The sequence below is a fragment of the Dermacentor albipictus genome, chromosome 6, assembly GCF_038994185.2.
Source record: "Dermacentor albipictus isolate Rhodes 1998 colony chromosome 6, USDA_Dalb.pri_finalv2, whole genome shotgun sequence".
Taxonomy (NCBI): Eukaryota; Metazoa; Arthropoda; class Arachnida; order Ixodida; family Ixodidae; genus Dermacentor; species Dermacentor albipictus.
In genome coordinates, this window is record NC_091826.1 from 24969134 (window position 1) to 24992819 (window position 23686).

General features: G+C 45.6%; 2 protein-coding genes across 5 annotated transcripts in view; one reads left to right on the forward strand and one right to left on the reverse strand.

The window, feature by feature from the left end:
- LOC135896486 (ras-like GTP-binding protein rhoA) overlaps positions 1–23686 on the forward strand; it is an 89466-nt gene that overhangs the window by 9476 nt on the left and 56304 nt on the right. For 2 of the 4 annotated variants that reach the window (XM_065424886.1, XM_070540178.1), the window contains one exon: positions 3933–4105. In XM_065424886.1, coding sequence (XP_065280958.1) covers positions 3933–4105 — 173 coding nt within the window. Of the gene's footprint in view, positions 1–3932; positions 4106–18346; positions 18368–23686 lie in introns of those variants that run through there. The other 2 variants (XM_070540179.1, XM_065424887.1) reach the window with 2 other exon arrangements.
- On the reverse strand, positions 42–9862 carry LOC135896489 (ras-like GTP-binding protein rhoA). The gene is made up of 4 exons (XM_065424895.1): positions 9665–9862; positions 5520–5720; positions 2933–3121; positions 42–248 (listed from the first exon to the last, which is right to left on the reverse strand). Exons 1-4 carry the CDS (start codon positions 9827–9829, stop codon positions 210–212), a joined length of 594 nt encoding a protein of 197 aa, XP_065280967.1. The 5' UTR covers positions 9830–9862; the 3' UTR covers positions 42–209.

Here is a 23686-nt window from a genome sequence, read left to right on the forward strand (position 1 = left end):
GGCTGCAAAAGTTAGTTTACGTGCATATATGTTGGCGAATGACAATTCAAATGGCTTAGCTTTTCCCGACGTAACGGGATATTTATTTATTGTATGATTTTGATTGACTCTGCCTTGAACGACTTGAAAACGTGGTACTGCTGCCTCGACAGGGACGATCGCGAACGGAAGCGTTTCATGTGTGACGATGGCTTGCCTCTTGGGTACGGTTACAGCATGCTACAGCGACGTTGCTTCTTTCGTCCAGTCTGAAAAAAAATGCGCAAATAAAGAAGTATAACTTTACAAGAGTGTAAGAACAGACGACGTACAAGAACACAAATAAAATGTAGACGGGCGTGAAACTTCGTTTTCTTATTTTAGGTCGCATTGTTTGCCACAATCGCCTCGGAAAGGCGAGCGCCAGGAACGCCATTTTTTAACGCTAAACGAAAGCACATCAATACTTCTTGTTGGGCGAGTTGGTTCATTTTGAAACATATGGGTGACAGTGCGAACAGACGACCACAATACTACAAGTGTACGTGTCTCCCTTTTTGTAGTCGTCTGTTCGCGCTGTTATCCATACATTTAAAACGAAAGCACGCCAACGAATTACGGGTGGATCGGAGGCTTGTGGTCTGCCAGTCCATGTTACGGATAAAAGTTAAAATCTGGTAGGGGGAGACCCGATTGTGAGACATGGAAACAGTGGGCGAGGCATGCACCTTGTCGCGATACACCCTTGCTTTATACATCTAAGCACATACAAAGGAAAGTGCTGTGAGGAAGTGCCAATGGGAGGCCAGAAACAGTGGGCCCAACACGCGTGGTCATGTCACGGTAACTTTTAGTGTCTTCCACCGCCGCGCTAGTGAACACACTTGCGCATATAGTTTCGTACAATTATGCTATGACGGGAACTGTTACGGGAGCTGCAACAGTGGCACTTTAGCCAGCATGGGAATGATGGGTGGCATTCATGGATTTGCCTAAACTTCGTCCTTCTCGCTTTTAAACGGCTTCGAGACTTTTCAGTGTGATCGCTTTTAAGAAAGTACGGCGTTATGAATAATTAAACAAACATCATTAAAACTGTCCAACGGCAGGATTCGAACACGGGGCCTCGGGTACGGAAGCGCCCGATATCGAAAATATTACGTCACGAACGCACGGACGAGCGGAACCACCAGCTGCAATTAGCAGCGATTATGCGTGCTACTTTGCAGAGTCTTACTGCCTTCTGTATTAAAAGACAGTACAAATTGCTTTACAACTTACGCCAATTCAGGCCCAGGACAAGGCTTAATAAGCGAGGCCACAAGAACGTCTGAATCCACAAGCACGAAGATAAGACAAATCCATGTGCTACCCATCATTCCCATAGTGGTTGAGCGATCGCAGCGCCAGATTTCCCTCTAGTGATTGTTATAGGAAACTCTCTCCTCATCCGACAAGACAATGAGTGCGACGGCAACGGGCGGCTGTAGCATTCGCTCGACGCAAACAAGACGATAATTGTATATAACGTTGCAATAAACGACCGAATCTGCACCAACACATCGCGAAGAAACGTGGACATAGCGGTTGGCGAAAGACCCGAACGTCGATTAAAACCTACCGGTAACCAAACACACTGGGCCCAGCTCGCCGAGCGCAGGGTCACGTGATGGGCCGAGTTTTTTTGAGAGCGATAAAGCGAAGGGGATGGCTTCGTGCAGAGTTGGCTTGGGAAGGCTACACTTCGTGACGTAACGCTTCCTCCTAGCGTTTATTTCTTCTTTGTCCAATAGTATATACTATCAACAATGGGAAATCCTGCATTGTTTAGCGATGACTGATGTAAGATCTCAGCATCCCCCTGCCCTCACACGTAGCCCTTAACATCCGAAAGACTTGGAACTTTGGCATCGACCGTGCTACGCTGTCTCGCCACAGATGACACGGAGGACATAGCAGGAAGTGACATACGTAGTCACCCTGTTAAAGAATAATAGTCAATCGGTGGTCTCCTGGAGTAATATGGTGCCCAGGGAAGGTAAACGAGGACAGCCGAGGGTTAGAGGGTGAGATGAAATTATGAAATTTGCAGGTACAGTTTTGCAGTCAGCTAGGAGACTGTTTTAATGTAATACTACGCAGAAGTGACGTATTTCATGTTTTGTCTTTCTTTATTTTGCTTTCCCGCGTTTGGTAGCGAACTGCTAAATAGTTGAAAGGGCTATAAAAGTTAAAAGGCTTTCTTTTATTTATATGATATAAGGAGATGTTGACGCACAATTTAAGTGGCCGGCTATACTCCTTAGCTCTTGAATAGTTCTATCTTACAACGTGCAGGGTTCAAGATTACATATCGAATAACATTTTCACATAACCACCAGGTCTTGTCACGCAACGTTTTCACAGTAACACTACGACTCAGGAAACACATGGTACATATAATATACAAAATAAATGTCTCAAAGGACTTCACTCGTACCTGTCATCATCTTTAATTCGTAAAAGTTAACGTTGTGGGGAAGTCGGTGGCGACACGCTATATACTTGTTGCCAAAATTCCCGTTCGATCGATCGTTCAATCAATCAATCTATCTATCTATCTATCTATCTATCTATCTATCTATCTATCTATCTATCTATCTATCTATCTATCTATCTATCTATCTATCTATCTATCTATCCATCTATCCATCTATCCATCTATCCATCTATCTATCTATCTATCTATCTATCTATCTATCTATCTATCTATCTATCTATCTATCTATCTATCTATCTATCTATCTATCTATCTATCTATCTATCTATCTATCTATCTATCTATCTATCTATCTATCTATCTATCTATCTATCTATCTATCTATCTATCTATCTATCTATCTATCTATCTATCTATCTATCTATCTATCTATCTATCTATCAGAGAAGCACTGATGACAGTTGGTGTCTCGACCTGCTGCTGAAGCGACGCCTTGATGGCCGCGTCGAAGACCTCCTTGACGCCGATCCTCTTGAGGGCCGAGCACTCGACGTAGGCCACGGCCTTGATGCGGCTGGCCACTGCTCGTCCTTGGGACGCCGTCACGGGGAGCTTGTAGTTTCGCGGCAGCACCAGGGGTGGCCGGTAGTCGTCGCGGACGTCCTGCGAACCGGGAGGGCCGAGAGTTTTTTTGGTAAACGCGAGCCGTCTCGTACCTCGTTTAACCCTTTCTGGTCCAGTGATAATGCTCGTCGTAGAAGGCCAAGTAGACTGATAGGCGTATAGCGGCCATCCTCAGTGTTGTTGCGATTCTGACGGAGCCAGCAAAAGAGACAGCTTCGCGCAGACAACATATATCGACGTCGAAAACGATGTCGGCAAACAAGATGGCGGCTGAGCAGAAGGGCTCGTATGCTCCACTGGTATTTCGTCTGCTCACAGAAAAAAAATGTAGTCACCCTTTCCTATGCGTTTAACGGAAGCGACGATACGTTTTTCATGGCTTCACACACGCAAAGTGTTACAACACAGCGTTAATATGTGCCTTTCTTAGCTCTCTTTTTTTGTCAACGCGAGGTGGCGCCACGTTTGAACGCAATAGTTCTGCAGAAACCCGCAAGGTGGACAGAAGTAATTAAGGGAAAATGAGACATCCACCCAACCGTAGCAATTGGCACAAAGGAAACCCATACGGGTTTCTCGAAAGAAAAAAGCCTCGCAACTCACGAAAAATTCGTCCTGGTACGGGACGATGAGAGAGATTCATCCCGTACCAGGACGATTTTTTCTTCAACTGCGAGGCTTTTTTTCTTTAGAGGATCCCGTATGGGTTTCCCTTGTAGCAATCGCTACGATTGGGTGGATGTCTCACTTTCCCTTAAGTGGCGTCACGTTCTAGAGACGTTTCCCAAACGGTCGTATAGATGGGTTCCATTAGCTATGCTCAAACCTGGCTTCTTGGCTGTTAACGTAGACTGTCTCCAATGCTGGCCGGAATTGGAACGCAGCCGCTGTCTCCCAGATCGGCCCACTTTTCATCCCGCCATGTTCCGGATTGGCACAGATCACACTGCCTCTGGGATTGGTTCACGAGCGCTACTCGGCGAGAGACCGACCCGGAGACATGCCAACAATCCGAAGAGGAAGGTAACGAAAGTTCTGCTTTAATAAAAAAAAATGGAATTATGCGCTCGAAAGGCGTAGGTTTCTTGCTGTGAGGATATATAGGTATGCCGTCTGTTGTCTGCTTGCTAAATTCTGTGGAGAGAACAAAGCCGCGGTAATCGGTGCATTTGTAGGGGTATAGTACGGATGCATATAACAGCCGTGTCTTGACCCGTTCGCTGTTTGAGTTAAACCAAACGCCCAACGATGAAAGGATTTGGATCGTCGATTAACAGAACGCGGCCTTTATTTGTTGCAGCAACCTGTGCAGCGTGACAGAAAAATCCGGCTTTGGTGACCTTTTGGCTTCCCGTTTCTCGTCTCGTGCTGTGTTTTCGCAAAACACGTGCCAATTCGCTGCAATTTCTCGCTGCGAGAATGACCACGTGCACGTGTGATTAAAAATGTACCGCACGCATACCAGCGTTTCATCGAAAAAAAAAATTAAAAGAGAATTTTTTTTTTTTTGGCGACTCGGTCTCGGACCGACAACCTGAAACTGATGAATTAACCATGACGCCTGCAATGTCACATCTGAACCGCAGTCTTCAGTTCCATGTTGCAAGCCAAGGCGTCGATGAAATTTACCTTTACTTTCTTTCTTTTTTTCGCAGTACCCCTATTTAGTGAACTTCGATCTCCAACAGTACGGAGCGAGATTGAGAGCTAATAATGTACGCGCCTAAATGCATACCCCAAGTGTCACAGCTTGAGCTACATGTACTTTGACCATATCCTAAGCATATAGTGCCGCCGTATAGTATAGTGCCACCGATGCATCCTGCGCTACGAAGGTACTTCTAGCTTATTATTTTGGTTGCGAAATTCCGATATCTGAGTAAGGTAATTTACTTTCTGTGTGTTGTGTGTGTGATGCGTATGGCTTACGTCGTCCGTCATGCGTCTATAATGCTTCATTTCTCACCGCATTCACCTGGAGTAGTGCGGAAGGCAAACCTCTGTACTAACCAGCAAACTTCTACAGTTTTCATCTATCTATCTATCTATCTATCTATCTATCTATCTATCTATCTATCTATCTATCTATCTATCTATCTATCTATCTATCTATCTATCTATCTATCTATCTATCTATCTATCTATCTATCTATCTATCTATCTATCTATCTATCTATCTGTCTGTCTGTCTGTCTGTCTGTCTGTCTGTCTGTCTGTCTGTCTGTCTGTCTGTCTGTCTGTCTGTCTGTCTGTCTGTCTGTCTGTCTGTCTGTCTGTCTATCTATCTATCTATCTATCTATCTATCTATCTATCTATCTATCTATCTATCTATCTATCTATCTATCTATCTATCTATCTATCTATCTATCTATCTATCTATCTATCTATCTATCTATCTATCTATCTATCTATCTATCTATCTATCTAATCTCATACCCTTTTGTTACCGACGAGCACGATTGGAACCTTAGGAAGGTAGTGGCGTATCTCGGGCTCCCACTTGTACTCCACGTTGCTCAGGCTGTCGGGGTTGTCGAGCGTGAAGCACATGAGCACCACGTTGGCCTGCCCGTAAGAAAGAGGGCGGAGTCGGTCGTAGTCCTCTTCGCCGGCCGTGTCCCAAAGCGACAGTCGTACCTGCGACGGCGAAAATTTTTTGAGGGTGACAGAATTGGACAGGAGGCTGTAGCCTGAACAGATGTTGATAGTGCTGCAAGTGTCACTGTGCTGTGCGATGACAGTATTCGGTGACAGTGACCGATTGTGATTGTTTGTCTACGCTCCTTCCTTTCCTTATCTCTACTTTGTTACCACTTTACCTCCCCCTCCCCTCTCTCCCCAGTGTAGGGTAGCCAACCGGATCTTTTTCTCTGGTTAACCTTCCTGCCTTTCCCCTTTCCTCTCTCTCTCTCTCTCTCTCTCTCCGGCATCGCGGAGTGCGAACAGATTGTTATATAGTACATGCATAGCACTGCTTACAAGGGCGACGCGAACCTCTGGGCATGAACTTTACACGTTTGGTCAGCTGAAAGCACCGGTATACACATTTTAGACTGGGTGGTACAACGCGAAGCGGGACAGGGCCGGGACACAAGAAGAAATGAGGACAAGCGCTTACTGCCAGCTGAAAATTTATTGCTTTCCTGGTGTTATATTAAATAAAGAAACAGAGGGAAAACGACATAAAAGTATGTATGTAAAACCCAAACAATAAAGATGGAAAAAAATGACGAACAACATTATAAAGGTGCCACCACTGCTCACTGTTCGCGCTGCCATTGTCAAAGAATGCCATCTCCATTCGTGACAAGGCCAGGGATGGCTTGCTTATGCACAGGCATACCTCACGTGCCACGCTAGCCGATTCAACGACGATGCGCGTTCGATAATCCCCCTGTGTGAAGATTACTTTTGTTCTTTCCTCTATAACACCTTGTATGAGGCAATACATCTTCAGTTGGTAGCATAGCGCTTGTCCTCGTTTCTTGCTGTGTCCCCTCTCCCGTTTCGTGCTGTACCACAAAGTCTAAAATGGAGGACCAACTAGCTCAAACCATCACCCTTCTAAGGTATACACATACTTAAACCATCACCCTTCTAAGGTATACACATATTTCGAAGTCGTTGAAGCGGGGCGAAATGGCGGGACACGAAGGGAGAACACGAACGAATAAAAGCGCCGACCTGCAACCAACGTTCACGGAATATAAACAGACTGTAAACAGAGAAACGCGAGGAGAAGGCAATCCGGACGAGCTGATTAATACACCCGGCCACAAAACATTACGTACCGTGAAATTTGAGAAAAAGGTGAATGTCTCCGCAACCTCACAGCGCAGCCTGGCATTTGCATTTCGGGCGCCAACTAGAATGTGCTAACATTGTAGTATACACTTCTATTGGCTACTGCTACAGGCTGCCTGGGAATTGAACGTTTTCTGCTATCCCATGCTGCGTAAACTTTTGTGGCCGGGTGTACGATTTCACGTAAGTGCCACTGTAACTCCGGCGCGCACTGTACGTGTAAAAGAAATTATACGTCTTTACATAAAAAAAAAGACTATATTCAATGGCACGTATAGGTCCTTAGAATATATATGAAGGCAAGTACATGCAGACACTGGCAGATGTTGCGTGCAAATACGTGGCAGGCAAATACAAGCCAGCGATTTTGAAGGTGCGCATTTATATTCCGCAAGCAGCAGCACTGTACAAATTGCAGTGCACAAATTGTAGCCGCTGAGACTGCGAAGCAGATCCGCATGAAGAAGGATTTTTGTGGATGACACCACTTTCGAGATAAGCGCCATCGAAATTCCGGTAAAGAATGCACTGTTGTTCCACTTCTTTTGTCTTATTGAAAAAAAAAAAAACGCCATTTATAGCATTGAAGCGCAAAAGTAATTGTACGCGAATATAGTTCGTCGAAAAATTCGGGAATTAACATTCCGCAACTGGTGTCATCGCGATAATTTGTTCCAAGTGTATCTTGCTTGCAGACACACCTGCTACAATTTGTAAATTGCAATATGTGCGGTAAGGTAATTAGTTAAAAACCAAATTAATTGATGTTTGTTAATTCGTTGGTTATCCATTTCGATTTCTTGTGCAAGTTACGTCTGCCTCTTCGAGTATAGACCAGCTCAGAGACTAGAATTATCCTGTCTGCCACGATCGATTGGATTGGAAAAACTTTAATACAATCGATATTAGAAAAAAAATTGATTAGTTAGTCTTTGCAGAAACACCGTGTATGCGCCGGTGGTGCGGCGGTTTATTATGGTTTACGTCTGTTCCTGCCGTCAGCTTTCGTAAATATCGACGCGGATTCGATCGATGCCGTTGTGTGGTAGCAGACGATGCTAAAGCAGTTGTGACGCTGGTTCCGTTGTGACGAGGGTCCCGTTGCAGTATCGTACTGGGGACCCTCGTCTGTATATCTTATATGCTCTAATTAACAAACGATGTAATAATAATTATGTGTAACGTTAAGGGATAAGAAGAGAGCAAACTGGGTGAGGTAACAAACGCGAGGTAATGACATCTTAGTTGAGATCAAGAAAAGAGAAATGGGCATGGACAGGGCATGTAATGAGGAGGAAAGATAACCGATGGTCATTAAGGGTTACGAACTGGATTCCAAGGGAAGGAAAGCGTAGCAAGGGACGGCATAAGGTTAGGTGCACGGATGCGATTAAGACGTTTGCATGGACAACGCGGCCACAATTAGTACACGACCGTGGTAGTTGGAGAAGTATGGGAGAGGCCTTTGCCCTGCAGTGGGCGTAGCCAGGTTGTTGTTGTTGATGATGATGATGATGTAATAATAATAATAATAATAATAATAATAATAATAATAATGAACTGATTTGAAACTGATTTTGATTTGACGTGCGTTTCGACTTCCAGCGAGTTGTCACGAAAGTACAAGCTGCAGCGTCAACGTGCCAAACAATGACCACGTGACGTTACAACCTTCGTCACTGCGTTTAGGAAAAAAAAAGAGAAATAAATAAGAAAAAAAAGGCTGTTTTCACGAAAATGCGCATGATGAAATGGTTACTTTCTACGCGTGCATCAGTGAGCAAAAGTATATGGGCCGCACCCTCGTTAAAGAAAAAAAGAAAGAAAAAAGAAAGAAAAAGAAAAGAAAAACTGAAAAAACGGAATGCGGACGCGCAACCTGAAATTCACGAGTGCACTGGAAAGTTTTCAATGCCGATTTGGGGCCGCAGTGCTCAATGTCAAGTTACACTCACAGCTGGGAAAGGAAAATCGGCTTTACCGTGGAATTCTTGGTCCCCATATTTTTGCTATGGAGATGCTCCCTTTAGGATCTATAACGGGGTACTTGAAAAGTAAATTGGATTGTTACGTCCGTAACATGCCAGCAGGTATATACGAGGTGTTCCAGCTGACATTACCCAAGCCGTTCAACGAAAAAATAATTATTAAGAAAGAAACGCGGTGCTAGACGCGGTTTTAACACCTATAGGTGTTCGGTTGTCAGAACGCCATGGTGACCGAACACCGTATGGGCTTTGTAATCGAATCTTGCAGCGTGCATTTTTAAAATAATGTATTTGGTCGAACGTCTCGGCTAACTTTAGTTGGTACACACGGTATGTTAAGAGCCCCTTTGAAGAAAAAACGAAATGATTATGCGTCCGAGTATGACTTTGCACCTGAGGAGGTTATAATAGCATACATGAGATGATACTTGAATGAGTAAAGGCAAGGCGCAAAAGACCAGGACTGAAGAAGGACACAAACGACAGGACCGGCACCTGTCCTGTCTTTTGTGTCCTTCTTCAGTCCTGGCCTTTTGGTGGTGGTGGTGGTGAATTGTAGCAGGAGGCGGGTTTAGCATGGCGAACAAGGCCGGCAATTGCTCCGCCCGAGCGTCTCGCACAATACCGCTGAAGGGTTTCACCATATCCTCCACCATATCGATATACACCATATCCATATCCACCTGGTCTTCTGCGCCTTGCCTTTGCTCATTTAAGCATGAACCAACTAGCTCAAGCAAGAGTTTTACACGAGAGGATACACGTGACACCCGTTATATGCATGTATACCCTCTGCTGGTTGCACTCGACGAAGGTGCTGTACGTCTCGAACACGGTCGGCACGTAGAGGTCCGGGAAGCTGTCGCTGCAGTAAGTGACGAGCAGGCAGGTCTTGCCGCAGTTGCCGTCTCCGACCACGACGAGCTTCCGGTCGACGGAGTCCTTCCCGGTCATGACACACTGTCCCGACGTCTCCCGGAGCGATTTCCCACGGCCCCCGCCCACCCACCACCCCCCACGCTACGCTCGCAGGTTCGGCAAACCACAGTAGACGTCCCAGGCCGAAGGTGCGGCGACGTCGCGCGAAACCACGCCGCGTCGGACGAGACGGTCGGAGACCCTCAGTCGTGGAAGGATTGGTCATCGCTCGGGAGAAGGCGTCTGGGGAGAAGTCTGCGAGGCACGGGGTTCATCTCGAAGAAGCGGGCTCGGCGTTCGTAAAAAATGTTTCCACTCTTTCGCGGAGACGTGGCGGAGTTTCTGCCAGCCAGGCCGGGGTTCCAGTTTGAGCCGTTGCGCACGCTCGACGACGTGGACGTTTGTTTTTCGTTTCCTGGTGGTGCGCTAGGCTGTGGCGCGAAGCGATTCTTGCTTCCGCTGATAAAAGAGGACCGCGGTCCCCCCACCTCCCGCGCGCGGAGCACGGTCGCGCACGGATCACGTGTTTCCTCTGGCAAATGAAAAACATGCGCCGCACGAATCTTGTATATATATATATATATATATATATATATATATATATATATATATATATATATATATATATATATATATATATATATATATATATATATATATATATATATATTATTATTATTATTATTACATATATATATATATATATATATATATATATATATATATATATATATATATATATATATATATATATATATATATATATATATATATATATGTGCAGCCGCGAGAGTTCGACGTTCTTGCGAAAACGGATCACTCACGCGGCCTTCTGGATCGAGAGAAGCGATTCCAATTGTCGTCTGGATCCGGCGCGGTGCGACATTCCTCCCGCAACGTTCTTGCATTCCAAGCACGACGAGGTCGTGGGTTCGTTTCCCCGGCTGCATCCTGATGGCGGTCGCGAAACCACCTTTATTTGCAAGGCCTTACAGTGCGCTTAAACGGGACGCATTATCTCTCATATCGGGGAGTCCGAATTGACTTCCCGTGTTTACGTGTATGTATAGAAAAAAGCACGTGCAAGGATGGACCATTTAGCAACATTTTTTTTTTTCGGGCTAAGTTCGTCTCGAGTGCTGATCCCGGCTTAGGCGGCGTGGTGACGTCAAGTAATGGTGGCTGCCGGCAAAGTCCGTAGCAGGTTTTGTGCGTCCACCGGCTCATCATCCCGATGGCGAAAGGGAAAGGAAATAACTGGTCGGTTGGTTTGGGTCACCACGAAAGGTCGGAATTACAATGCAGATCCCTCCAGGGTGGCGTCCCTCGCGGTACAGATGTAGCTTTAGAATCTCACTCACTCACTCACTCACTCACTCACTCACTCACTCACTCACTCACTCACTCACTCACTCACTCACTCACTCACTCACTCACTCACTCACTCACTCAATCAATCAATTGCTTATGACCCGTGATAGAAATCCATGTGCAGTTTTCATCAAAGTTTGTGAATGATGAAAGAATAACACAGATATCGCGTCTTCAAAAGTATAATTGAGAAATATTTATTGGTTCTCAAACTACAGTGGCGTATCAGACCTCATGCACTGTGCGCTTGTGGTTTAAATGGCCAAGGCACTTGCCATTGCGCTCCTGGCCCCTTGGATGAAATTATAACAATTGTATAGGGACACTCCAGGCGCATTACTGCCCTCATGCACTGGGCGCTTGGGGCTTAAATGGCCAAGGCACTTGCCATTGCTCTCTTACCTCCCTGTATGAAAGTATAGCACTTATATGGACACTTCAGGCGCATTATACTGCCGTCGCCGTCGCCGTGAAGTTCCGTATAGAGTACAAGGGCAATACCATCGTCGCCGCGCGCCGTAAGCTGTATGTGCGAGTTAAAGCGGGCGAGGTGGAGCCGACGATGGAGGCTCGATCTCGCGCACGCAAGGGAGGAAAGCGGGGACGAAGCGCGCCGTCTTCCGTCGAACTTGGAACAGCATAATCTGACAAACAGCACATTTTTAAAAAAAAAAAGTTGGCAGTGACATGTTCGGCACATTTGCTGTTGCCAATTGTGCCTCCTTCTGGAACTTCTCTGTATAACTTTGCTTGAAGCAAGAGCCAACCTGGTGATTTTTCACCATCAGAAAAATTCCAACGGAAAGTTCGGAGACCGATGAGTGAAACTTTCTCGCGAATAGAGCTTATTTTTCGTAAAAACTTGATGCAACATTTACAAAATTAACAGATTGTTTCTGCGGTGGCCCGCAAGGTGAAGCAAAATTCGTTCGGGAGCGGGACGAATTTTTCATCAACTGCGAGGCTTTTTCTCTAAGAAAACCGTATGGGTTTCATTTATGGCTTCATGCTACTATTTGGGTGGGTAACAATTTTGTTACCTTTCATTCGTAAAATTGTGAAATGAGCCAAAGGTCGTGAACGTAACGAAAAAATTCGGGAAGGTTGGTAGGTAGACCTAGAGCGACAGTTTAGAGAAACTAAATAAATTTTGACTGAGAAAGCATCCTTTCGAGACTCTTTCTTTCTTACATTAATTTCGTGATAACAGGTTGACTAATCGAAGGGAGAACAAAGCTCAAAGTTTCATGTTTTGAACTTCGCGCCGCAACCCCATCGTTATTACGTCACTGTGACGTCACAGATATGAACGTATTTTTTTGCCATTTCGGCCGTGTACGTTGCGGTCCAGTAAAAAAAAAAATGAATTCTCGAAACTGACGAAGTCCAGTCTTTGGCTCTATTTAGAATACAGTGTAGTCCAACTTTACCGAGAGCAAAACGAATTAACTAGCCTTTGATCCATGACGTCACGGCAGGTGAACCGATGACGTCATGACAAGCTGGCTCGGGAACTTCAAGGTAACGGCGTCGCGAAACTTTCGTTTCTGTGTCCTTTCTGGTTTACCGATGCTCTTCTCGAAGTAGGAGTGCCTTTGCTTTTTTTTAAGGTAATATTGCAGGAGGATAATTTACGAATGCTGCTAAAATTATTGATTTCATTAGTGTCTGTCCCTTTAAAGGGGTACCGGTGCGACTTCTTCGACTTTTCGTTTCTTTTTTTTGCGCTAGGTGAAAGTCCTGGATACCGAAACCATACAACGAATATCAATTGGTACTCCGTAATTGTATACACACGAACATGTACTGTCCTATACATCGCCCGTGTTCTGTTTGTGAATATTTTTAGCAAGCCTTCGACCGTGTTCAAAGACGTTTGACGCCGATAAAGAAGAGGGAAAAAGAACTAGTTCGTGAGAAACTCATTGTAGTAAATTATTGAAGTGCGCTCTGACAACCGCCATGCTTGCAGCTCATGTATAAACTCTAGCGGGACACTTTACTCTAGCAACTATTGTGGGAAACTATATCTATGGTCGAAAGTTCACCTCGCTGTGTTCTACCACATTTATCTTTTAATTCAAACGAAGTGAGAAAGAAAATGATGTTACACGCGAATAGTGCGTCTCACTGTGTGTGTGTGGATGTGTGTGTGTGTGTGTGGATGCGTGTGTGTGTGTGTGTGTATTTGTGTGTGTGCGTGCGTGCGTGCGTGCGTGCGTTTGTGTGTGTGTGTGTGTGTGTGTGTGTGCGTGCGTGCGTGCGTGCGTGCGTGGAACGTCTTTAAGAACGGTCAAAATGGAGGGCACGGGGGGGAGGGGGAGGGTCGCTTGCTGACACTGATGGAATGAAATCGTGTCATAAAATTAGCGCCTGTATATATTGACACGTGCACTTGTTTATTTTTATCGGGTGACCACGTTTCACCGCCTAACAAGTGTTATCGCACAGCGCAGAACGCGCCTGCATGTATCGGAAGTTTCTGGAATGTTATCGATGGTTCCATCCGCTGCCTGTCGCCGAGCCTTGTGTAATCTGATTGCATGTATGCGCGACGCGCGAACAGCGTACAACTTTGTGGAAGACACGCGGGTCCCAGCGATTGCCCTGGAACGTTCGACGACTGATGCATAAAAGCCGACGCGCTTGACCCGTTGATCAGATTTTGACGGTCGCCGACTGTGTTCGCCGCTGTCGCCGTCCTTTAAGTGTGGCCTGTTTTTGTGGGCACAGGTTCGCCCAATGAAAATGAACAAGTACGGGTGTCAATATTTGCAGTCATACTACCCAGACATCTCACCTTACTTTGTTATCGTTGCGAAGAAGAAAGAATCCCTTACTCATTCATGTATGTATCACGCTCACAGATGGCGTCATTGTCGCGCAACGCATGACGTAATCGGAGCTAAATTTAGCCTCTCCTTAAAAGGCGGTCGGAGAGGCGCACACGGCTGTCGATTCGCGAGCAGGGCCGCTATTTTGTAGCGATGCCTTTTGCCTTATTCTATGCTATTCTTATCATCCACCACACACGGCCGCCTGATCCCGTTGATAATGTGGGCAGACCGTCGCGCTGACCACTGACCAAGCGCAAAAAGCCTGAAAAAGCATAGAATCGGAAAAGGCATCGCTGCAAAATACCGGCCCAGGAGTGGCGGCGTTTGCGAAGAGTTCACTCGGCCGTAGTATAGGACAACCCATCAAACTGATACCCATGAGATTACCGGGCGTTTGAGGGCTTCCAAGTGCACGCGCTATTCTTTCTTTTTGTTGTTGTTTTGTTTTATTTTCGCAGAAATCTAACGCCTGCTCGGGTATGGCGCCCCGGAATTCGACGCGTGGGTTCTAGAAATGACATTAAGAGATTGGGTAGCGCAAGGGCAGGACATTGAGGTGAGCACGGGAGTCCCAACCAATCATCTACATACAATTGCTGCGGGCTCGAGTGGCACAGGGCAGTCCCGGGCACCACCGGTAGGGCATTGCCATTAACTCTAAGACAAGTGCTAATAATTCTGCCTGAAAGATTGGCGCGAATTCAAGCAGTCAAATGAAAAAAAAAAGATCATATGTGGTGATACAATGCCCATACATGCCTTCGCTTCACGGAAGGAAGCATCAGTCTCTATCACGGTCTTTGTATCCAAGTTTGTAAGGGGCTGTTCAAAACAGAAAAGAAAGAAAGAAAAGAATAAGAAAAGCGATATAAAATTGACAGGGCAAATGTTTAGTATTGTATGGAAAAGTATCAAATTCAATTTTAGCGACTGGAACAGAGGTATTTAGTAAGACTACCTCGCGTCGGCGAACATTTAGTGGGTCCAATAGTTTTTTTGTGCGAAGAAACTTGAGGGCAATGTGAGCGATACGATTGATGGTTAAACAACGAGGCCGATTCAATGAAAGCGTATTGTGACCTCATCTCTGAAGATGCGTATATCTTTATAAAGGTTTGTACTTTTAAGTTGGGAACTCGCACGAGAAGAGAACGTAGGGGTGCTTCTTGATACGAAATATCATTTGCGACAAATTTAGGAAACCCAAGACGTAAACGTGTTCTATGCCGTATAGCTAGTGCCCAAGCACCCTCTTCAGGACAATCGGCTCCACTACAAGTAGGGAACGAACGCGATTTTAAAATTGGGCTGTTAAGACCCCGACTAACCGTAGCATAAGTTAGGCATGTGACTATACGAATACTTGAATAAATGTAAGTTGTGCATTTGGCTACGTCATTTCTGGGCCCCAGCGCCCATGTACGTACATACACCGTCTTCAGCGTGCACAGCAGAACGTTTCATATGTGCACCATTGCGGCGGCTCCCCCCAACAGCCTACCCGATTTTTCACATCTCAGGAATGTCCGTATTTGAGCATCATTGTTTTTTAAACGGCATTACAAAACTCGTGGGATACTCGATCTATAGAATCTGCGTGTTTTTCTTCTTTGTTTCACCATCTTTTTTTAAATATTGCTTGTGGCACAACCCCAAGGATTGAGCACAACTAAATTACTCGACGAGGCGGCCGTTACTTCTACGAGAAGTCGAAATGCTTAATTGATTAGTTAGCATATTTGCAAGGGAATTAACTTTATAATTTTTTTTTACTTTACGGCACATCAATCCACGAATTGTAGCCGGTGAGATCCGTACTATTCTCGAACGGTGTATATTTTTTTTCTGCACACTCTGGCTCTCCCTCAGCATTCGACTCTTTGCTCATCGCAGCTGTGCATCACTCGGAAACGCGCCGTCCGGTCGCCTTTCGGTCGCCGTTCCCCCGACTGCTTTATTAGATAAGAGCTTGGAGGAGACGAAAAGAAATAAATAAAGGAAAGGAAAGAAACACTCGAGGCAGGGCAGAGGTTCGAGTCTGCGTCGGAGATCCACCGTGCTTGCGTTTTCGACCGATAAGCAAGGACTAGGCACCGCTCCTTCGCACTGACGGCAGGACCGACAGGACGCGGTGTTCGCCGATCTACCCGCGGCGCGCTCTTTCGATCTCGCTTCCTTCCACCCCCGTTGCGGCGCGATTTCATTTCCTGCGGATTCCTCGGCGATGCGCCACCGGAGGTGCTCCCGTCTCTTGGCTACGGCAACCCTCTGGATCGCGGTGGCTCTGCGGCTTTTAGCGTTGCGCTGCCGAGCGCCAGGTCGCGGGTGCGACCCCGCCCGCGGCGGTCGCGGTCCGACCGGGATATAATGCAAAAAAATAAAAGAAATAAACTGACGTGTAGCTTGCTTTGGGTGTGCACGTTAAAGGCGCCGGGTGGTCGAAACTAATCCGGGCGCCAGTTCCCGCCGCACGTGTCAGCTGCGCAGTTTTCACGATGGTTATATCGTGTGCAGTTTCTGTACGAACGTAATCAATACTAGTAGCAGTAGTAGTAGACCTAGTAGTAGTACTAGATAGCAGTAGTAGTAGTAGTAGTAGTATCGGTAGTGTCAGCAGCAGCAGCAGAGGTAGTAGTAGTAACAGCATCAATAGTGCCAGCAGTATATAGCCGCAGTGGTGCTGCTGCTACTGCACTACTACTACTACTACTACTACTACTACTACTACTACTACTACTGGTAGTAGTAGTAGTAGCAGCAGCAGCAGCAGCAGCAGCAGCAGCAGCAGCAGCAGCCACAACTGACACAATGCTGTAGCATTGGGTGTTCACGCTGCGGCAGTGGCCAATCGCGAAAGAGAAGCGCCCGCTGGCCACATCGCGCCCCCAAGGCACACCTTGACCGTGGTTCCGTCTCCCTCCTGACGTCTCTCGCGTATAGGCGATTCATTAGGGAAAGCGGTCGCAGTCTTGAATGATGCATAAGTGCCCTCTATAGGCCCTTGTTTGTGTTTCCCCCCTCTCGTCATCGCGGCCACGTTCATTCTAGGACGCGCGCGCAGTCTCGACGCCTTGCGTGGGGTCCCTCCGTGAACGCGAAGTTTCCTTGTGTTGCGAAGGGAACGCGACCCAAGCCCTCTCTCTCTCTCTCTGCGCGCCCCGCGATTACCTCACACCGGCGGCGACGTCGACAGCGCGGAGGAGGTGCCGGGGGCTTCCGCGACGCACTATCGTGTACGCGAACCCAGCCGGATCGGACGGGAAACGCTGCGACGTTGTACACCGCCGCGCGCGTCGTCTGCATGACGATTCTCGCCGTCTGTCCGCCGCCGAAGCAACGACACCTACCGAGCCCCTTCTCCTCCGAACTTCGCTGCCGTCGCCGAAGGAGCCGAGATTGAGAAGCCGCTGGCGCCCCGCATCAGGTGTTTCGTTTCTTCTCGGGTGTCTGTCGTCGCGGTGGTTCGTTCGTCGCGAGACCGCGTGTGACTCGTGTTATTCTACCCTGTCGAGACCTCTGGAAGACGTCCCCGCTCGGCCTAGCAGCAGGTGCACCGCGCGCTGAGGCAGCCGTTGAGAGACGAGGTGTTTTGAGGGGAGAGCTGGAGAGACTGTGCTCGAGACGAAACGGACCGTAAGAACGACGTTGCTTGAGCCCTTCGGGGGCTTACTTTCAGAACAGAAAAGAAAAAAGAAAAAGCGTTCCGCGCTTCACGAGCAAGTGTGCTGAGTTTGAGAATCTTTGAGACCACGTTCGAGACCAGGCTCGAGGACATCAAAGTTCGAGACTGAATTTGAGGCGACTCAATTTTCAGTTACGCTTGAGGCTACCCTTGAGAACCACCACAAGATCTTGCTCGAGGCTGTGACAGAGCTGAAGTGTCTCGCTAACTGCTCCAACCTGACTCGCTGAGCTGTTCAAGACGTCCTGAACGCGATTCTGTCAAGCGCTCTTCAATACATTTCACTCCAGCCTGCTTGTTGAGGCTAGCAACCTTTAAATCACTGACTAAAGGGCTGAACGAACTTTACGTCCCTTCTTGAACCAGAAAGGCGTTCGGGCGACAGGTCCACAACAATCTCGACAGTCACGTTGCAGCACCAAATCTGCTAGGGCACTGAGGGAGAACACTTGCACAGCCTGCGTGACAGTGCTGGTACCGGAACAGGGGAACCTACTCTGGAACTTAACATCTGCGACGTTCGAAGACGTTATCTCTGTTTTTCATTACGCCGTGTGCTTGCCTTGGCATGGATTTCGCTGGCGATCTTCGAAGTCGCCTACGTTGCTCCGCCCGCAGCTGAAGAAACGAAACATCCATCGTTGTGATTGGCACTGTGATATAACAACGTCAGCTCGAACATGGGTGAGTGGACGATTCTTTTTCGACATGACATTCCGTTCTTCTCTTCCCATTGTGTTTTTATTTTTATTTTTTGTGCCACATACGCAGCCGATGGAGGAAATGTTGCTTTTTGAGTGCTATTGAGGAGTCGACTCGCGACCTGTCACGTAGTGATAAATTGTAGGTGCCTTCATAATAATAATAATAATAATAATAATAATAATAATAATAATAATAATAATAATAATAATAATAATAACTGTTGTCATCTTACAATAATCGTACATCAGAAGGCAGGCCCGTCAAAGCCAAGGAAGTGGCTTGCGTGACTTGGCCCGGCATGTCGGCAAACAAAGTCAAAATGGCAGCATGTACAGAAATGAAATGAAAAAAAAAGAGCTCGTGAAGTTTATCACACAAAAATGAAACAGAAAATCAGCAGAAATCAGTGACAAAAGAAATACTAGAAACGACAACAACAACAACAACAACAACAACAACAACAACAACAACAACAACAACAACAACAACAACAACAACAACAATAATAATAATAATAATAATAATAATAATAATAATAATAATAATAATAATAATAATGTTCACTGCAGGATGAAGGCGTCTCCCCGTAATCTCCAATTACCCCTGTCCTGCGCCAACCGATTCCAACTTGCGCCTGCACATTTCCTGATTTCATCACCCCACCTATAGTTTTCTGGCGTCCTCGACTGCGATTCCCTTTTCTTGGCACCCATTCTGTGACTATAATGGTCCAACGGTTATCCACCCTACGTATTACATGGCCTGCCCAGCTCCTTTCTTTTTTTTCTCTTAATGCCAAGTAGAATATCGGCTATCCCCGTTTGCTCTCTGGTGCACACCGCTCTCTTCCTGTCTTTTAACGTTACACCTAATATTTTTCGTTCTATCGCTCTTTGCGTGGTCCTTAACTTGTTGTCGAGCTTCTTTGTTAATCTCCAAGTTTCTGCCCCATATGTTAGCACCGGTAGAATGCAGTGATATTACACCTTTCTTTTCAATCATAGTGGTAAGCTCCAAGTCAGGGTCTGGCAATGCCTGCCGTATGCATTTCTGCCCATCTTTATTATTCTGTAATTTTCCTTCTCATCATCAGGGTCCCCTGTGAGTGATTAATCACTATTTATTTATTTATTTATTTATTTATTTATTTATTTATTTATTTATTTATAAACTGGTCTTAATTCATGTCATGCATGACGAGCAGTAAGTAACCTTTTACCTTCGAAATGTGAACGCAAAGAAGGAACTGGTTTACGCCTAATTATGACAAGACGCACTCAAAGGGAAACTACACCAAGGCGGAAAAAAAGAACAGGTTTCATTCCGACCTCTACGGCATCGCCTGACGTCATGAGGCGTGAGATGTTTTTTCTAGTTCTTTTTTTTTGTCGATGTCGTTCTTTTTCTGTAGCACACACCGTGTGAATTTTCACTTGTTTCAACTTTCCGCAACTCGAGTACGCCTATCAGGTAAACGCGGTGCCGCTATGCGAACAATCTTAGGCAAGTGTTTACGCAGACGACACTGTATGTACAGTGCGGTAAATTGTTAAAGGGAACACACCAGTGTGGAACACGTGATAGTTTTTTTCTCTCTCTTTCTCTGGTGAATGTGCAATCGCCAGGCGTTGCAGCAGGTGTCTTGAATGGACGCTCTGGTACGTTTCTATGAACATGTACAGTGTGTTCACATACACTCCCTTGCAGAAATTATTGTACAGTGCGGTAAATTGTTAAAGGGAACACACCAGCGTGGAACACGTGATACTTTTTTTTTCTCCCTCTTTCTCTGGTAAATGTGCAATCGCCAGGCGTTGCAGCAGGTGTCTTGAATGGACGCTCTGGTACGTTTCTATGAACATCTGCAATGTGTTCACATAAACTCCCTTACAGAAATTATTGTGCATATTATGTTGTATCTCTGTTTAGTTTTTGTTGCCTTCTATAGACTTTCTATAGAGATGCAATTGAATATCACGTCAGATCTGTGCTGGGATTGAACCGCCACTTGCAGCTATAGAGCGCCAGCACACTGAGAACCACAACATTGGAGTGCTCCTCTTCAAGAACGGAATGCATTTGTACACTGTACATACCATTTTACTCAGGAGGAAATATCCGGGAGGCTGCTCGCTTTTGAAATCGCTCGGTTCGTTGTGTTGTTATATTGATGAATGATAAGATAAGTGCAAACGCCAGCGAAATACACCGCCGGCTGACAGCGGACGGTAACAGCGATTAACCCCACGAGTCTTAGTCACCCTTATCGCGAGGGTGGAGGAATATACGGCAGGACTGGAAAAGACGCAAAAGCGAATCATCATCATCCTCATCATACCATTTGATGTCCACTGCCAGGATGAAGGCCTCTCTCCGCGATCTCCAATTACCCCTGTCCTGCGCCAACCGATTCCAGCTTGCGCCTGCGAATTTCTTAATTTCATCACCCTATCTAGTCTTCTGCCGTCCTCCACTGCGCTTCCCTTCTCTTGGCACTAATTCTGTAACCTTAATGGTCCATCGGTTATTTAACCTACGCGTTACATGGCCTTCCCAGCTCCATTTCTTTCTCTTAATGTCAATTAGAATATCTGATATCCCTGTTTGCTCTCTGATCCGCACCGCTATCTTCCTTTCTCTTAACGTTGTGCCTGACATTCTTCGTTCCATCGCTCTTCGCGCGGTCCTTAACTTGTTTTCGAGCTTCTTTGTCAATCTCCAAGTCTCTGCCCCATATGTCAGCACCGGTAGAATGCCTTGACTGTACACCTTTCTTCTTAATGGTAATGGTAAGCTTCCAGTCAGGATCTGACAATTTGTGCCAAATACGCTCCAACCCATTTTTATTCTTCTGTAAATTTCCTTCTCATGATCAGGGTTCCCTGTGAGTAATCGACGTAGGTAAACATACTCCTTCACAGACTCTAGAGGCTGACTGGCGATCGTGAACTCTTGTTCCCTTGCCCGGCTATTGATCATTATGTTTGTCTTCTGCACATTAATCTTCAATCTCATTCTTATACTATCTCTGTTAAAGTCCTCAATCATTTGTTGTAACTCGTCCCCAGTGTTGCTGAACAGGACAATGTCATTTGGAAAACGAAAGTTGCTGAGATATTCGCCGTTAATCCTCAATTCAATAGCTTGAATTCTTCTTCCACGCACGCAGGGAATAGCATTGGAGAGATTGTGTCTACTTGTCTGACCACTTTCTTTATAGGTATCTTCCTACTTTTCTTGTGGAGAATTAAGGTAACTGTGGTATCTCTGTAGATACTTTCCAATATATTTACGTAAGCGTCCTGTACTCCTCTATTACGTAACACCCCTATGTCTATTGGTATCTCTACTGAATCAAATGCCTTCTCGTAATTTATGAAAGCCGTATAGAGACGCTGATTGTACTCTGCGGATTTCTCGGTTACCTTATTGATGACATGGATGTGATCCATTGTAGAGGATCCCTTCCTGAAACCTGCCTGTTCCCTTGGTTGACTGAAGTCCAGGGTTGCCCTTATTCTATTCGAGATTATCTTGGTGAATATTTTATATAATGCTGGAAGTAAGCTAATGGGCGTATAATTTTACAATTCTTAAACGTCTCCCTTTTTGTGGATTAGTGTAATGTTGGCATTCTTCGAATAGCGGGTGACAACGCCACCTCGACGTCCCCCCCTCCCCCCCCCCCCCAACCCAGGTCGTTTTGACGTCATGGATTACGACGGTCTATATATACTCCGGAGTATAGCTATTGTAGCAAAATCTGTTATTGGCTCACTCCCCTGGTCGTTTTGGTGTCCGCCTGCTTACATGTCGTAGGAATTCCAAAGGGCTTTGACAAATTTATGTAAAAAAGAAAACAAATAAGTGCAGTGCTCTGTGAGGATTCGAACTCTGGCCGCACAGAGCAGCAGTTAGAGGTCTCGCCTTTCAGCCATTCTACTATATTTTCACCCTTTATTACGAGGAAGCAAAGTCAAAGCACCCACACTAAAAAGTATCGCAGGTCGGCGATCAGGGCAAATTTTAAACGCAAACGAAACCAATAAAAACATTCATGAGCACGGATATTGCGTTCCTGTATCCCGCGTGTGTGAATTATCTCTCCCTGAAAGACGATCTTTACTGTTCGCGGTTGTTCAGCATTTCATTCAGTCATTGTCGCTATCCTAATACTACGCACGCCAACAAGAGAAAATGAGATCATACAACAAGGTGCTGTCCTTTCTCTTTTTCGCATCAAGTCACTTGAAAGTGGTTGGATTGATTTCTATCTCTTTTTTTTAATGATCGCTGTAGAACATCTCAGCAAAATTACTGTGTCCCAATAAGGAGAAACGGAAAAAAAATGAGGCTAACTTTTGGTTAGAAGTCAATGAGTGCGTTTGATCTACTTGTAGTGGCCTTAATAACGAATTGGTGAACCCCTAGTTTTAGAACCAGTCGATGCGTTTGAGGAAGGAACTCTTACCGCGAATAGGAGGATTGCTGAAGCAGAAAAGAGGGAATTTTCTTCTTTCGGAAGTTTTGTTGAACTTTTCCTGCGTCAAGAATGGCCCAAGCACGAGAAAATGCCTAGCAATCTAATTTATTAGACTTACGTGCCAGCTTTGAGGTTTCTGCGCTAACTTCAAGAAAGGGAGGCTTCACAGCCATTTCCTGCAGCAATATATCAAACTTTCTTCTGCCGAATGAATGAATGAATGAATGAATGAATGAATGAATGAATGAATGAATGAATGAATGAATGAATGAATGAATATCGTGTTTTAAAGTTGTGTGTTCTTAAAAATTTTTATCAGTAGAAACCGCCGGCCTCATGCGCAGGGCCCAGAGCAACTGTTCCACATTTAATTAAGATAAAAGAAACCAAGAATTTATTGCAAAGTTTTCTCAAGGAAAGCATTAATCGATGTAGCATAAGCATTGAAAAACACTCAACCATAACGTGAGCGTAGTGATGAATTAGAGCGAATGAGTATAATGCGTACATAATAATCCAGACGAAATGTGAAACCGGGGAGGGGCGGACATAGGAGAAAGACAACAATGAAAAGGCGAGAACCTTCACTGAATCCCGTTTCGTGAATGCGTACATTCAATTAATTCTGTAGGCGTCAACGCTCTCACAGTACCCGCGTTTACTACTACTATTTTACTATTTGCTGTGTGAAGCATAGGCTAATTTACCGTTGCCTTTTCATACCGTGATTTCAACTCCATAACAGCGTTTAAAAAAATTAATTGTGCTTAAAGAGATGTTGGTGTTTGTAGGCGACGCCTGGACGCTCGTCTTTC

Excerpts from the sequence above, each read along its gene's own strand:
- LOC135896489 (XM_065424895.1), bottom strand. The coding sequence starts at position 9,829 with ATGACCGGGAAGGACTCCGTCGACCGGAAGCTCGTCGTGGTCGGAGAC. Across the intron at positions 5,721-9,664 it reads TCGAGTGCAACCAGCAGAGG|GTACGACTGTCGCTTTGGGA; the intron begins GTATACATGCAT and ends TCGCCGTCGCAG. Across the intron at positions 3,122-5,519 it reads TGCTCGTCGGTAACAAAAGG|GACGTCCGCGACGACTACCG; the intron begins GTATGAGATTAG and ends CCCGGTTCGCAG.